Raw genomic sequence first — 13,993 nt, 5'->3', positions numbered from 1 at the left:
CGGGGGTCTCTGGCTTCCAATAATGGCTAAGGGCTCTATTATGAGTCTGGTGGTCCACGGACCGTCATACTCGTGGATGAGTGGTGGCAGAGGTCTCCTGAACGACCTATTACGATTAAGGCGGTCGGACCGCAATTGCCCAGCCCCAATCACCAGGTAAATCGCCATTCCCTAGCGGTGTTGCGGTGGTCAGGAGACATCAGTGCGCTTGGAGGGACCTTCGTGGTCCCGCCTAGCATATTAGGAGTTTCCTCTCGCCATGGTTTTCATGGCGGTTCCTCTTCCATGAAAATCCCGGTGAAGAGGAAACAAAGGGGGCCCTACAAGGCCCCTCTTGTGCCTCCGTGCCCTGGGATGCATGCAGGAGGACACAACACGTACCTGCTGTGTGCAAGCACCCCAGTTCCTGCATGGCAGTAGTTTTCACTACATTTTTGGTGTTCCCATTGCAGTGCCCATTTTTAGAGGCACCGTCGTGGGGATGCCAAAAAAAGCCCACCATACAGGAGGACACTCCAAATTTGGTGGTGGCCCAACCACAGGTTTGGCAGTGCGGCAGTGGGGTGGACCCGGCGCCACACCACCAAACTCATAATTAGGCCCTCAGTGGAGGTCCACAAAAGTCAAAAAGTTAAGAACCACTGATATAGACTATTAAAGAGTGGTAGCATTGGTATATTTCACCTACGACAGCTCAATTTGTGAACAAAAATGGGTCATGTCAGGCCTTCCTGCAGATGCTGCATTAGGACTCATGGCTGTTTCAAGTTTACAGATATAGTGTGACAGAAGCAGCAGTACATGTACCATTATGTCAGGTGCAATGTGACAGGAGTGTTGGCATTAGCACCAAGTGGACAGACAAAGCGGCCACTGCAGTAGTATGTAAATTGCATGTGCAATGACATTCTGAAAGCCAGTCATACCTCCACAAGTAGTGCTGAACAATGAATGCATCTGTATTGGTATCACCAGCCGCTGGGGTGCAGACACAGTGTGACAGCCCCAACAATACCACAAAAACAACAATACCTTCTATAGGTGTACAGAATGTGGGCAAGCAGAACTGGACCATGTGGATTTAATATGGACCACGAGATTAAGCTAGTCATTCTTAGCATTTGACTGTTCATGTAAACACTTATATGTGCTATATGAGGCAGGGTGATGAGTTGTTACTGTGCAGTATTCTATCTGTGACTCCACAAAGGGGTAAATGGAATGTTTGTTTACATTGACTGTTGTTTGTTCAATGCTTTGAGTGGGTCTTGTCAATCCTCCTTTGGGCAGTTTTGGGATATCATCCACAGGCTACAAAACTCTAGACAAACTTTGGAAATCAATCTGGGATCATTTCTGCTGCCCTCCTTACTCCTGGTAGTGCACTTATTTTAGAATCACGGACCCCTTGTACCTTGGTGGTTGTGCGACATTTGACAAACCTGTTGGGGGATGTTGGGTTCTTCAAGTGGCGTGACGGTCCAAATTATATTTAGTCGATTCAGCGCTGCGGTGGTGCGGAACGAGCAAGGCAGTAGAGCGCTTCCACCCCTCAGGACCTGAACACTAGACGTTCCCACTGAAACCTTGACCGCTGCCACAGCTGAAAGGTAAATTAATATGGTATTTAAGGTCAAATATTTTGGTTAATCAAAGTTGTCATTATGCTTGCTGAGCAACTTGTTATTCAATGATAATTTGAACTCAATAATTTGGAAAATAATAATCATTTTTTAACATAAATTTACAACCAGTAAAAGCTTTCTTTGATGAAAGTAGACCACATAATTTTGACGCTGACTACAGCAATCAACCACTGCTTCGTGGTTCTTTATGAATCACATGCTCCCACATAGTTCTAGCATTGAAGTCAGAATAGTAAATATTCAAATTCCATTTTTTTAGGTGGGCATGTGCAAGGAGAAGCAAATCTAACTGAAAATATATAAAACTCACCTGTGACATGTATTTACTTCCAAACATTTCAAGACGAGTACAAGCAGTGATTTAGCATCCTCCAAGACTTTGCGAAGTAGTAAGGTTTTGTGAATACAAGCATTAACACGCTTAGTAAAACCATATTTAATCATTCGAAAAATTCAATTATTTTGTAGAAAAAATAACATGTCAAAATACCTTGCATAAATTCATAAAAATAACCACAGATAGTTATTGCAGTTATATACAGAGGTCTCATGATCTCAGGATAAAACTGAAGATGTGACCAACAAAGCATATTTAATTAATGATATAAACCAAACCAAGAAAATTGTGTTTTTTCACGTCTATTTCACAAATCGTGCCTAGTGTAATGGCAAATTGTATGTTCCTATTGGCCATCCACCCAAGGAGCAGTCACTTCATTAAAGAAGATTCATGCCTGTGAGCCTCTGGAATCATAATACTGCTTCTTGTAAGGATTAAAGGAGTCAGAAGAATTAATATTAAGTTAACATTTTGTAGTTGCTGACAAGACACTTGGCAAGGAGAAAGGTGGGTAAAGAAGGGTGTATATTCCCCAGACTGTTAACATAGTGCCTATGAAAGGCTGGGACTTGGCAGCGTAGGAAAAGACTGGGAGCAGTCTGATGCTTGTGTTTTTAGAACCATCTTTTCAGGTGCCCTGGCTTAACTTCTGGGGTACCATTGGCAGATGCCATAATTAGCGATGAATCAGATGCAATAACATTGTTTGGACAGTTCTATTTGCCAATGTTACTTACAGTAAAATTGAAATTGCCCCCGTTCTTACACTGTGGCCTACTTTTATTTTCTTGCTTCCTCCAACCCCTCTTAGCTGTAGGTTACATTTTCCCTGTTCTTTACTTAACTCGTTCAGTTCCTTCTAACGGGCCGATTCCGATTTCGGCCGGAAGGGCTCCGAACCATGTTCGGAGCCCTTCCGACCGAATCCGTCACTGCCGGCCAGATTCCTTTCCGACCGAGCCATTCCGATGGGCTCGGTCGGAAAGGAATCCGACTCCGATTTCTGGATTGCGGACGACAGGCTCGGAGAGCCTGTCTGCAGTCCGGAAATCGCACAGTACTCCCCCGGTCGCCTCTTTACGACCGAGGGAGTACGATGGCAGCTTTTCACTGCCTTTTTGTGCCGGTCTATCGGGCGCGAAAAGGCAGTCGGAAGCTGTCTCTGGGGGCCCCCAGCAGGGACCCCATGGGTGTGAGGCAGCCAGATGGCAGCCTGGGGGCACCTATGGTGCTTCTCCGTTGATCCCTGCACCCAGTGGCAGGCACCTTGGGGTGCCAGCCACAGGGTGCAGGGATGAACTGCACCCCTGCTTTCTACAATGCAGGCATGCATTCCACTCGGAATGCATGCTTGCATTGTAAAGTATACGAATGCGACCATACCCTGTTTGGTCGCATCGTACTAGTAGGGCTGTAACCAACGACAGCAGGTCGGTCAGTCGGTTACGGCTCCTTAGTGTACATTTGTTTCTTAGGGCCTTATTTATAGTATGACAGATGGGATACTCTGTCTAGTTTACTTATTCAAGTGTTCAGTCTTTTAAAACCATTACACCAAAGCAACATACTTTACATACATAAAGCATCCCAATAAAATTCAGTAATAGAAAGTGTAAAACCATGGATCTTTGTTAGACGTTTAGTGAAAACGAATTCAAGTATATTGTCCATAAAGTGCTTTACCCTTCAAATAATCTTCATTGAGGACCTGATGAAAAGGATATAAAACTGTGGCTCTGTTTTGAATGTTGATCGACAAATACTGTTTGTTATCCATAAAGTGCTTTTGAGATTTCCTAAAGTTCTAAAAAGCAGTTTTGTGTTTCCACTGGAATTTGGCCTAATTCTTTTAGGCTCAAATTTGTAACCCCCTTACAAACCAGGGGGTTGAAGACCCGCCTAACCAAGTGGTTACAGCTTCTCTGCATGATCGGATGTTCATGTTTATAAAAATTTATTTTAGCAATATTTTTCTTTCTTTCATGAACTTTGGGGATACACAGAGAATGAGTGGTAAAGATTCTTGTTTATAGTCACTCAAACAGCAGTCTTGATTTTTTTTATATATTTTTTTGTATTTCAAACATCAACAGGCTGTTACAATCATCACATATGAGTATTTTATTAGTGCGCCTGATTACCACTTTAACTTTCTTGATGCTCCTTACAGTAGCACACATTAATTGCTCCTCCCTCCCACCCTCCTTAATCAATTCCCTCCTGCATTTCCTCCACCCTCCTCTGAGGCGGCAGTCTTGATTTTGATTCTGTTCTTTCCAGGAAGGAATAAGATCCTTTGTTTCCCACATGCCAAAACGAAATGTCATGATTTGATGTTTTAGGGCCATTGAGAAGTGAGCTAGTAAATATTCCTCAGGCTTTCAGGTACAATATGAATTAATCACTGTCCAGGCGTGACGTCTTTGTAATAGAGTATTCTCATCTGTATATACTCTGTCAAACTGTGATGGATATCATGCCTGCCATATTATAAATGCTATAGGCTCAAATGCACTTGTAATATGAGTGACGGGCTATCCTCCTCATTTTTGAAGGAGGATCCACCAAACTGAAAATAAGACCCTAAGAGATTGATGACAAGCGCTTTTCATTGATTCCTGCTTGCTGAACGTTTGGTAAAACACACTGGCATATTTTCGTTAATCTGCTGGTATTGCCCTACATGCTACATTCCTCTTACCGTCCGCATTACCCCATTACCTCAAGGTCTTTACCAAGACTTCAGAGGCTCTACCCATGCGTTGCTGCAACAAGCCACACCACCAGAAAATACGACTACTGGTAGAATCTTCCCTCTTCCTTCCATTGTTCTCCCTTGAGGTCACTTATAGTAATATAGTTTACTTCTGAACAATGGAATGCCAAGGATGGGTATTGGATCTGGGATCAGACGCTTTGAAAAATGAGCCGTGGGCTTTTGCCTTCTATAAACATCTTTTAGGAGACTCAACCAACGTATTAGCTTCATTCATTTTATGACAAGACCAGAGGCTACGATTATTGCAATCTACCTTTATTGCGCCACCCACAGCAGCACCTTTAAAGAACAAAGAACATTAACCAAAGTTCTAAGAATCCAACAATGGGCCAGAACCTCCAGCCATCTTCTTTCTTTTTTGCTGCTGCCCAAACAGATAAGTCTTCCTTGCAGTTGCTCTGGTGGTTGTTTGATTATTATTGTTTATGAGTATGTTTGCTGGGTAAAATTCATATGTGTATGAATGGTTTTTAGTCTACTTTATTAATTTAAGTTTGAGTAGGATTTTAAGTTTAATGTAGTATGTTGGCTGTGTTAATTTCTTTCGTGTATGATTAGGTTTAAGTATACTTTTCAAAAAACTTTAGACTTCACGTAGGATTTAATATATTATGTAAGGTTTGAAGATTAAGCGAACCGAGTATGTGGAACAGCTCGATTTGGTCATTGAAAGCTGTTTAAACTGTTGGATATTTTCTAGAGTTCCGCGACACGCTACTCTTGTCCACTAGCATTTGCAAAGGGAGGAAAAGTTAGTAGGAAAAGAAAGAATTTGGATGCTGATGATTTTAGGAACAAGAAAGCAAAGTCTGCTTATGCTGATGTGGGTTTTTGTTAACGTACGAAACATGGAAGTGTTGAGGACACACAAGCAGACCTTGGTAGAGGTCAGATGACTTCAGAATCTAGAAATAAAAGTAAGAGAAGACATACTACTATTTTGTGTGATGAGTCATCAGGTAGTGCAGAGATTGAGCTGAGTTGCTCATCTGTCTTTGATTCTTAGGTGGAAACTGTTGAAAAGGAAAAGTCAGTGAACATCAAATCAGGTGATAAGGCGAATGGCCTTGGTGGGGTCATGGACCCACTTGGTGAGTCAATGTTTTACCCAATGATGTTGAAACATCCTCTGTCTCCTGAATGGAGTCTGGCTCCTCATGTGGCTGAATATGTTGAGTTGTGGTTAAGGAAGCAGATTCTTAAGGATGTGAGAATGAGGCTTTGTTCAGAATGTCCTCGTCCTAATCTGGCAAAGAAAATTGTCATGACTCCTGATCTTGATGCTAAAATAATAGCATTCATTGAAAAAGGTGGGAGAGATCCAAGGAAAGGTCTAGAGAAAGGTCTAAGTATGTGCCAAGATAGACTCTTGGATTTGACTGCCCCACTCACTAAGATCTTTGCTATGGCCGAAGAGGCTTATGTAGGGAAGAAGGATTAGGATATGGAGGAGTTGAGAGAATGGATTCAGAGAGCGGTCTGTTTGATAGGTAATGCAAACACTGCCATTTCTGTGGCGTGGAGGAAAAGTATCCTTCTCAAGATAGATCCAAAATTAGCTGAACTAGTTAATAATGAAGGTGGCTTGGAAGCCAACGGCATGTTATTAAGAGAGGCATTTATTAAGTAAATGTCTAAAAATGTTGGGGCATTTAGCTATCCAAAAAAATCAGAAAGAGAGATCAAAAAGTTCTTTGACCCTCGAGTGTTTGGTGGGGCTAAGAGAATTAGAGGTCGATTCCCCGGCTGTGGACAAAGAATCACAGGGACCTCATTTTCGAGGGGGTTCAGACCCTACCACTACCAGACTCAATCTGGTTACCAACCTGGGAACTTCTATCCACAAAGACAAAGGGCAAATTTAAGATAAGAGGGAATAGAAGGACCAGAGGATCAGGTAAGACAAGGCTATATTGTTACTCATGTAAAGTTGGGCGACAGACTTGCCCAATGTTTTACTCTTCCAAAAGCCTCCTGCTAAAAACAAACAAACAAAAAAAATCTTTCACTCTTTTATCCCTCCACTATCCTTTTCAATCAAAATTACCAGACTAACATGTTCACTTCTCAAATTCAATGTTCAACTATACTAATTCACCATTAATCCTTTATGGGTTCCGTAGTGGTGTGCTACTCGCCAGAAAAGCGCTTCAACACCCATCAAGGGTAACAAGTGCTATATGAATGCAAGCCTTTCTTCCCCTTTTATCCCTCCGCTATCCTTCTCACTCCAAATAACTGACTAATATCCACCACTGAAATTACTTCATATCTCACCATATTAATTCACCACTAATTATTTATGGGCTTCCTGAATAGCGTGCGTCAACACCCCATCAGGGGTAACCAGCGCTATATAAATACAAACCTAATTCCTCCTCTATCCTTCCACTATGATTCCAAATCCAAATAACTGATTAACCTATCCACCACTTAAAATGTTCTTGCATGTTTCACTATACTAATTCAACACTAATCCTCTGTGGGTCCCGGAGTAGCGTGCTACTCGTCGAAAAAGCACTTCAACCCCTCGTCAGGGGTAGTAAGCGCTATATAAATGCGATTACAATTACAATACATTACAATAAAGAAAAGCGCAATTGTGGAAGAATTGGATGTTTGTGTGGGGTTTGTAAGCAATATTTTGCTGGTGGAAGAGAAAGGAAAGAAAGGAAAAGGTATGATACCGGTCATAAATTTGAGGCAATTAAACAATTGGGTGGAATAGCATCACTTCAAGATGAAAGAAATGCATATGCTGAGAAATATATTACAGATGGGAGATTGGATGACACGTCTAGACTTTAAGGATGCTTACTGAACTATACCTATTTGGAAAGAACATCAGAGATTTCCTAGGTTCAGATGGGGAGGAAGGTTATGGAAGTTTGTCTGTCTCCCCTTCTGGTTATCCTCAGCCCGTGGTGTTTCACCAAAATGTTTTGTCCAGTTGTTGCTTTTTTGAGAGAGATAGGAATTTGTGAGATTATTTACTTGGACGATATTTTAATTATTGGTCAGGAGAAATCGAGAGTGGAAGATCACACAAGGTTGGTAATAGATCTATTGGAGAGTCTTGGGTTTGTAGTAAACAGAGAGAAGTCATGTTTAATTTCAAGTCAAGAGACACAGTTCTTGGGATTTTTGATAAACACGATTCAAGGTCAGTTGAGATTGCCAATGGAAAAAATAAAGAGAATAAGGAAGGAAATTCTAAGAGTTTTGTTGTTAGATGTGATTTCTTTGAGAATGTTGGCAAGGATTATAAGTTTGTTCTCTTCAACTATTCAAGCTATTTTTCCAGGACCTTTGAATTATCGTGCGCTTCAAAGATTGAAAAGCAGTCACTTAAGACGTGGTATGAAGTATTTAGAGGAAAGCGAAGTTAGAACTTCATTGGTGGCTAAGAAATATGGAGGCTTGGAATGGTAAAGCAATTTTCCGAGTAAATCCGGAATTGAATATAGAATCAGATGCAAGTTTAACTGGCTGGGGAGCTCGTTGTGGTGTGACATCAACAAGAGGGATTTGGACTGTTGAAGAAAGGAAAATGCATACAAATTGCCTGGAATTGCTTGCAGGGTCTTTTGCGAGAAAGAGCTTTACAAAGGACAAGGCATGGTGTTCAGTCCTGTTGAGAATGGCAATGTCTCAGCAGTGAGATATGTGAACAAATTAGGGGGCCCAATATCAAAAGATCTGGCAGATCTAGCAAGAATTTTTTGGGATTATTTTTAAGTCAGAATATCCTGGTTCAGGCGGAACATATTCCAGGTCTGCGGAATGTGGATGCAGAGTGGTGCTCGAGGAATTACAAGGAATTACAAGGATTCCAGTGCCACAACACCAGAATCCACTAAGACGCCAGCACCATCCATGTACTCAACGCCGGCTGAAACCACACCTGCTTCCAGGCCACCCCAAAACAGACCCACTGACCCTTCTCCTGCCACACCTGCAGCTTCACCTGCAATAGAAACACCAAACCTCCAAGGACTGGACCCAACCACCTCCTCTCCATACTCCTCAACACCCGCTCCACACGCAAACACGCCGTCGAGCTCTGGGATCTGCTCGACACCTCCGCCCAGACGTGGCCTTCCTGACCGAGACTTGGTGGAACGACTCCTCGGCGCCTGACATCACCATAGCCATCCCGGACGGCTACAAGATCACCCGCAGGGATTGCGCCAACGAAATCGCAGGAGGAATAGCCATCATTCACAAGTCAACCCTCAAAGTCGCCACCCACGCAGACGACACCCTCAACACCGCTGAACACCTGCACTTCCGGATACACACCGACCCCAATACCAGCCTCAGAGGAACACTCATCTACAGACCACCCGGACCCCGGGCTCAGTTCCACTTAGAAGCCTCCTCCGAAAGTCCAGGCACTTCCCAGACTCTCCTGAAATTCTCCATGTAATCAGCCTCAACTGATCCACCAACACCAATTTGTGATGTTCCCCCAATGGACCCATCAGAATGTCTTGAAACAATGGAAGCAAAATTGGGAATTCTATTGACATTTTTAGGAGAGTAGGGTACCAGACTTGAGACTTCCAAAGGGGAGTTATCAATACTACAGTTTCCTTCCATATGTGTACTAACAAGGTCACTCGTGTTATCATGAAAAAAGGAGAGAAAGCATAAGGACGAAGTCCCCTCCAATCATGTCTGAAAGCATCTATCCCCATTTAATCTGGATCGGGACGCCATCTGAAAAATGTCACCAACTGGGTATTCCTCCTGTTCGCAAACAGATCCATATGACAAGGTCCCCAAAATTCCATCATCCTAAAAAATTCTGACCTGTGGAGACTCCAATCAATCAATCAATCAATCAATCAATCAATCAATCAATCATTTGGAGTACTTGTAGAGCGCGCTACTTACCCGTGAGGGTCCCAAGGCGCTGAGAGGAGGGGGGGTGCTGCTACAGCTCGAAGAGCCAGGTCTTGAGGAGTCTTCTGAAGGTGAATAGGTCTTGGGTCTGCTGTATGTGGGTAGGGAGGGTGTTCCAGGTGTTGGCGGCGAGGTAGGAGAAGGATCTGCCGTCGGAGGTCGTTCGTTAGATGCGGGGGACAGCGGCAAGGGTGAGGCTGTCGGAGCGGAGCTGGCGGGTGGGGGTGTGGAAGCTGAGTCTGCTGTTAAGGTAGGCTGGCCCGGCGTTGTGGAGTGCTTTGTGTGCGTGGGTGAGGAGCTTGAAGGTGATCCTCTTGTCGACGGGAGCCAGTGTAGGTCTCTCAGGTGGGGGTGATGTGGCTGCATCGGGGGACGTTGACGATCAGGCGGGCGGAGGCGTGCCAGCACCCACGCACTCGCCTGCACAGACAACATCCTCCTCGGGGACCTGAACTTCTACCTCGAGAACAACAACAATGCCAACTCCGCCACCCTGATCGACAACCTCACCAACCTCGGCTCAGACAACTCGTCACAACACCCACCCACGCCGCCAGCCACACGCTTGACTCCATCTTCTCCACAGGCTCCCACATCGCCTTCTATCACACCACCGAACTCCACTGGACCGACCACTGCTGCATCCACTTCACCTTTAAGAAACCAACCACGCACCATCGCACCCAACAGCTGCCTCGCCACTGATGGAGCAATGTCACCGAAGACGAGCTGCTCACCTCCCTCGCCAAGAACCCACCCACCGACCCACCAACTCTGACGCCGCAGCCCGCAACCTCAGACAGTGGATCGATGACTGCGCCAACACCCTCGCCCCGCTCAAGAAACCCTCCAACAGCCACACCAGCAAGAGAGCCACATGGTTCACCAATGAGCTCCTGGCCTCCAAACTTGCATGCCGAAAACTGGAGAAGACATGGCTACACAAACGCACACCGGACAACCACGCAGCCCACAAGGACGCCACCTGCAGACACCACCACCTCATCAGACTTGCCAACGCGCACAACAGCAAAGAGCTCGTCAGCATCGTAAAGGAACTCTCCAACCCCAGCGGCAACGCCAACAACATCTTGCTCTCACAAGAACTGTGCGACTCACTAGCCATCTTCTTCCACCGCAAGATCGCTGACATCCACGACAGCTTTAACACCATGACCGCCCCCACTATGCCAGACTCCACCTCCCCTGTGAACACCACTAGCGCCAACCGCCTGACCTCCTGGTCCAACATCAACGACGACGAAACACGCAAGGTCATGAACTCCATCCACTCAGGCGCTCCGTCTGACCCGTGCCCACACCATGTATTCAACACAGCAGACAGAGCCATCACACCCCAACTACGGAAGGTCATCAACATCTCCTTTGAAACAGCGACATTCCCGGAAAGCTGGAAGCATGCCGAAATCAACGCCCTCCTCAAGAAACCCAAAGCAGACCCTAAAGAACTCAAGAACTTCCGGCCCATCTCCCTGCTCCCGTTCCCGGCAAAGGTCATCGTGAAAATCATCAACATGCAAGTGACCCGCCACCTGGAAGACAACAACTTTTTGGACCCATCCCAGTCCGGTTTCAGACAAAACCATAGCACCGAGACAGCCCTCATCGCCGCCACAGACGACATCGGATGCCAACTAGACAACGGCGAAACATCAGCCCTCATCCTCCTGGACCTGCCAGCCACCTTCGACACGGTCTGCCATCGCACTCTAAAGACACGCCTCCTAGAAGCTGGAATCCAAGAGAAGGCCCTTGACTGGACCATGTCCTTCCTCACCGGCAGAACCCAGAGCGTCCGCCTCCCACCCTTCCGATCCGAAGCCACCAACATCATCTGCGGCGTCCCCCAGGGCTCATCCCTCAGCCCAACGCTGTTCAACGTCTACATGGCCCCCCTTGCACTAGTGGCCCGCCATCACAACCTCAACATCATCTACTATGCCGACGACACCCAGCTCATCCTCTCCCTCACCAAGGACCCACACACCGCCAAAACCAACCTCCACAAGGAAATGAAGGCCATCGCCGACTGGATGAGGAGCAGCCGTCTGAAGCTGAACTTCGACAAGATGGATGTTCTCATCCTCGGATCCACCCCCTCAGCCTGGGATGACTCCTGGTGGCCGACCACACTGGGAACAGCACCAACACCCACCGACCATGCACGTAATCTAGGATTCATCCTCAACTCCTCCCTCTCCCTGTCTAAGCAGGTCAACGCCGTCTCCTCCTCCTGCTACAACACCCTCCGCATGCTCCTCAGGATCTACAAGTGGATCCTGACAGAAACAAAAAGAACGGTGACACAGGCCTTTGTCAGTAGCAGACTGGACTATGGCAACACACTCTACGCAGGAATCCCAGCCAAGCACCTACGATGACTACAACGCATCCAAAACGCCTCCGCCCGACTGATCGTCAACGTCCCCCGGTGCAGCCACATCACCCCCCACCTGAGAGACCTACACTGGCTCCCGTCGACAAGAGGATCACCTTCAAGCTCCTCACCCACGCACACAAAGCACTCCACAACGCCGGGCCAGCCTACCTTAACAGCAGACTCAGCTTCCACACTCCCACCCGCCAGCTCCGCTCTGCCAGCCTCGCCCTCGCCGCTGTCCCCCGCATCTAACGAACGACCTCCAGTGGCAGATCCTTCTCCTACCTTGCCGCCAAGACCTGGAACACCCTCCCTACCCACATACGGCAGACCCAAGACCTACTCACCTTCATAAGACTCCTCAAGACCTGGCTCTTCGAGCTGTAGCAGCCCCCCCCTCCTCTCAGTGCCTTGGGACCCTCACGGGTAAGTAGCGCGCTCTAAAAGTACTCAGATTGATTGATTGATTGATTGATTGGAGTCTCCACAGGTCAGAATTTTTTAGGATGATGGAATTTTGGGGACCGTGTCATATGGAGCTGTTTGCGAACAGGAGGAATACCCAGTTGGTGACATTTTTCAGATGGCGTCCCGATCCAGATTAAATGGGGATAGATGCTTTCAGACATGATTGGAGGGGACTTCGTCCTTATGCTTTCTCTCCTTTTTTCATGATAACACGAGTGACCTTGTTAGTACACATATGGAAGGAAACTGTAGTATTGATAACTACCCTTTTGAAGTCTCAAGTCTGGTACCCTACTCTCCTAAAAATGTCAATAGAATTCCCAATTTTGCTTCCATTGTTTCAAGACATTCTGATGGGTCCATTGGGGGAACATCACAAATTGGTGTTGGTGGATCAGTTGAGGCTGATTACATGGAGAATTTCAGGAGAGTCTGGGACGTGCCTGGACTTTCGGAGGAGGCTTCTAAGTGGAACTGAGCCCGGGGTCCGGGTGGTCTGTAGATGAGTGTTCCTCTGAGGCTGGTATTGGGGTCGGTGTGTATCCGGAAGTGCAGGTGTTCAGCGGTGTTGAGGGTGTCGTCTGCGTGGGTGGCGACTTTGAGGGTTGACTTGTGAATGATGGCTATTCCTCCTGCGATTTCGTTGGCGCAATCCCTGCGGGTGATCTTGTAGCCGTCCGGGATGGCTATGGTGATGTCAGGCGCCGAGGAGTCGTTCCACCAAGTCTCGGTCAGGAAGGCCACGTCTGGGGCGGTAGTATTGATAACTCCCCTTTGGAAGTCTCAAGTCTGGTACCCTATCCTCCTAAAAATGTCAATAGAATTCCCAATTTTGCGTCCATTGTTTCAAGACATTCTGATGGGTCCATTGGGGGAACATCACAAATTGGTGTTGGCGGATCAGTTGAGGCTGATTACATGGAGAATTTCAGGAGAGTCTGGGAAGTGCCTGGACTTTCGGAGGAGGCTTCTGACCTTATTAGAGAATCCTGGGTTCCAGGAATGAGGAAAATGTATAGATTGGAATGGGAGAAATGGTTACACTGGTGTGTGAAAAGGGATTTTGATGCCGTTTCAGTGGATCAGGTCAAAATAGTCAATTGTCTAGCAGCTTTGTTTGGTTTTGGTTTAGCTTACCGAATTATCAATTTATATAGATCAGCTATTGCTGCTTGTCATGAACTGGTTAATGGAGTATCTGTGGGACAGAATGTTCTGGTGAAAAGATTTATAAGAAGTGTGAGAGTTCTCTAAGCCTCCTGTGCACAGATATTCTTCCGTTTGGGATGCATCAAAAGTGTTATCGTATTTGTAAAATTTAGGAAACAACAGTGGGTTGGATTTGAGGATTTTAAGTGAAAAATTGACAATGTTGTTGTGTTTGCTGTCTTTTAGAAGGTTTCAGATGTGAAATCTTTGGGTGACTGTGCCAGGATTTTTAACCCAGAAGG

The 13,993-nt window shown here is 46.0% G+C and overlaps 1 protein-coding gene across 1 annotated transcript in view; it reads right to left on the bottom strand.

Annotated features, from left to right (window-relative positions):
• LOC147677763 (uncharacterized) overlaps positions 1-13,993 on the bottom strand; it is a 126,524-nt gene that overhangs the window by 90,239 nt on the left and 22,292 nt on the right. The window contains exon 2 of the mRNA XM_086945585.1: positions 1,443-1,607. Within this exon, the coding sequence (XP_086801711.1) occupies positions 1,443-1,607 (165 nt within the window). The remainder of the gene's footprint in view (positions 1-1,442; positions 1,608-13,993) is intronic.

The sequence above is a fragment of the Lissotriton vulgaris genome, chromosome 12 (genome assembly GCF_964263255.1).
Source record: "Lissotriton vulgaris chromosome 12, aLisVul1.2, whole genome shotgun sequence".
NCBI classification, from domain to species: Eukaryota; Metazoa; Chordata; class Amphibia; order Caudata; family Salamandridae; genus Lissotriton; species Lissotriton vulgaris.
The sequence above is the reverse complement of the archived record's forward strand: the minus strand, read 5'-3'. Positions and strand labels throughout refer to the sequence as shown.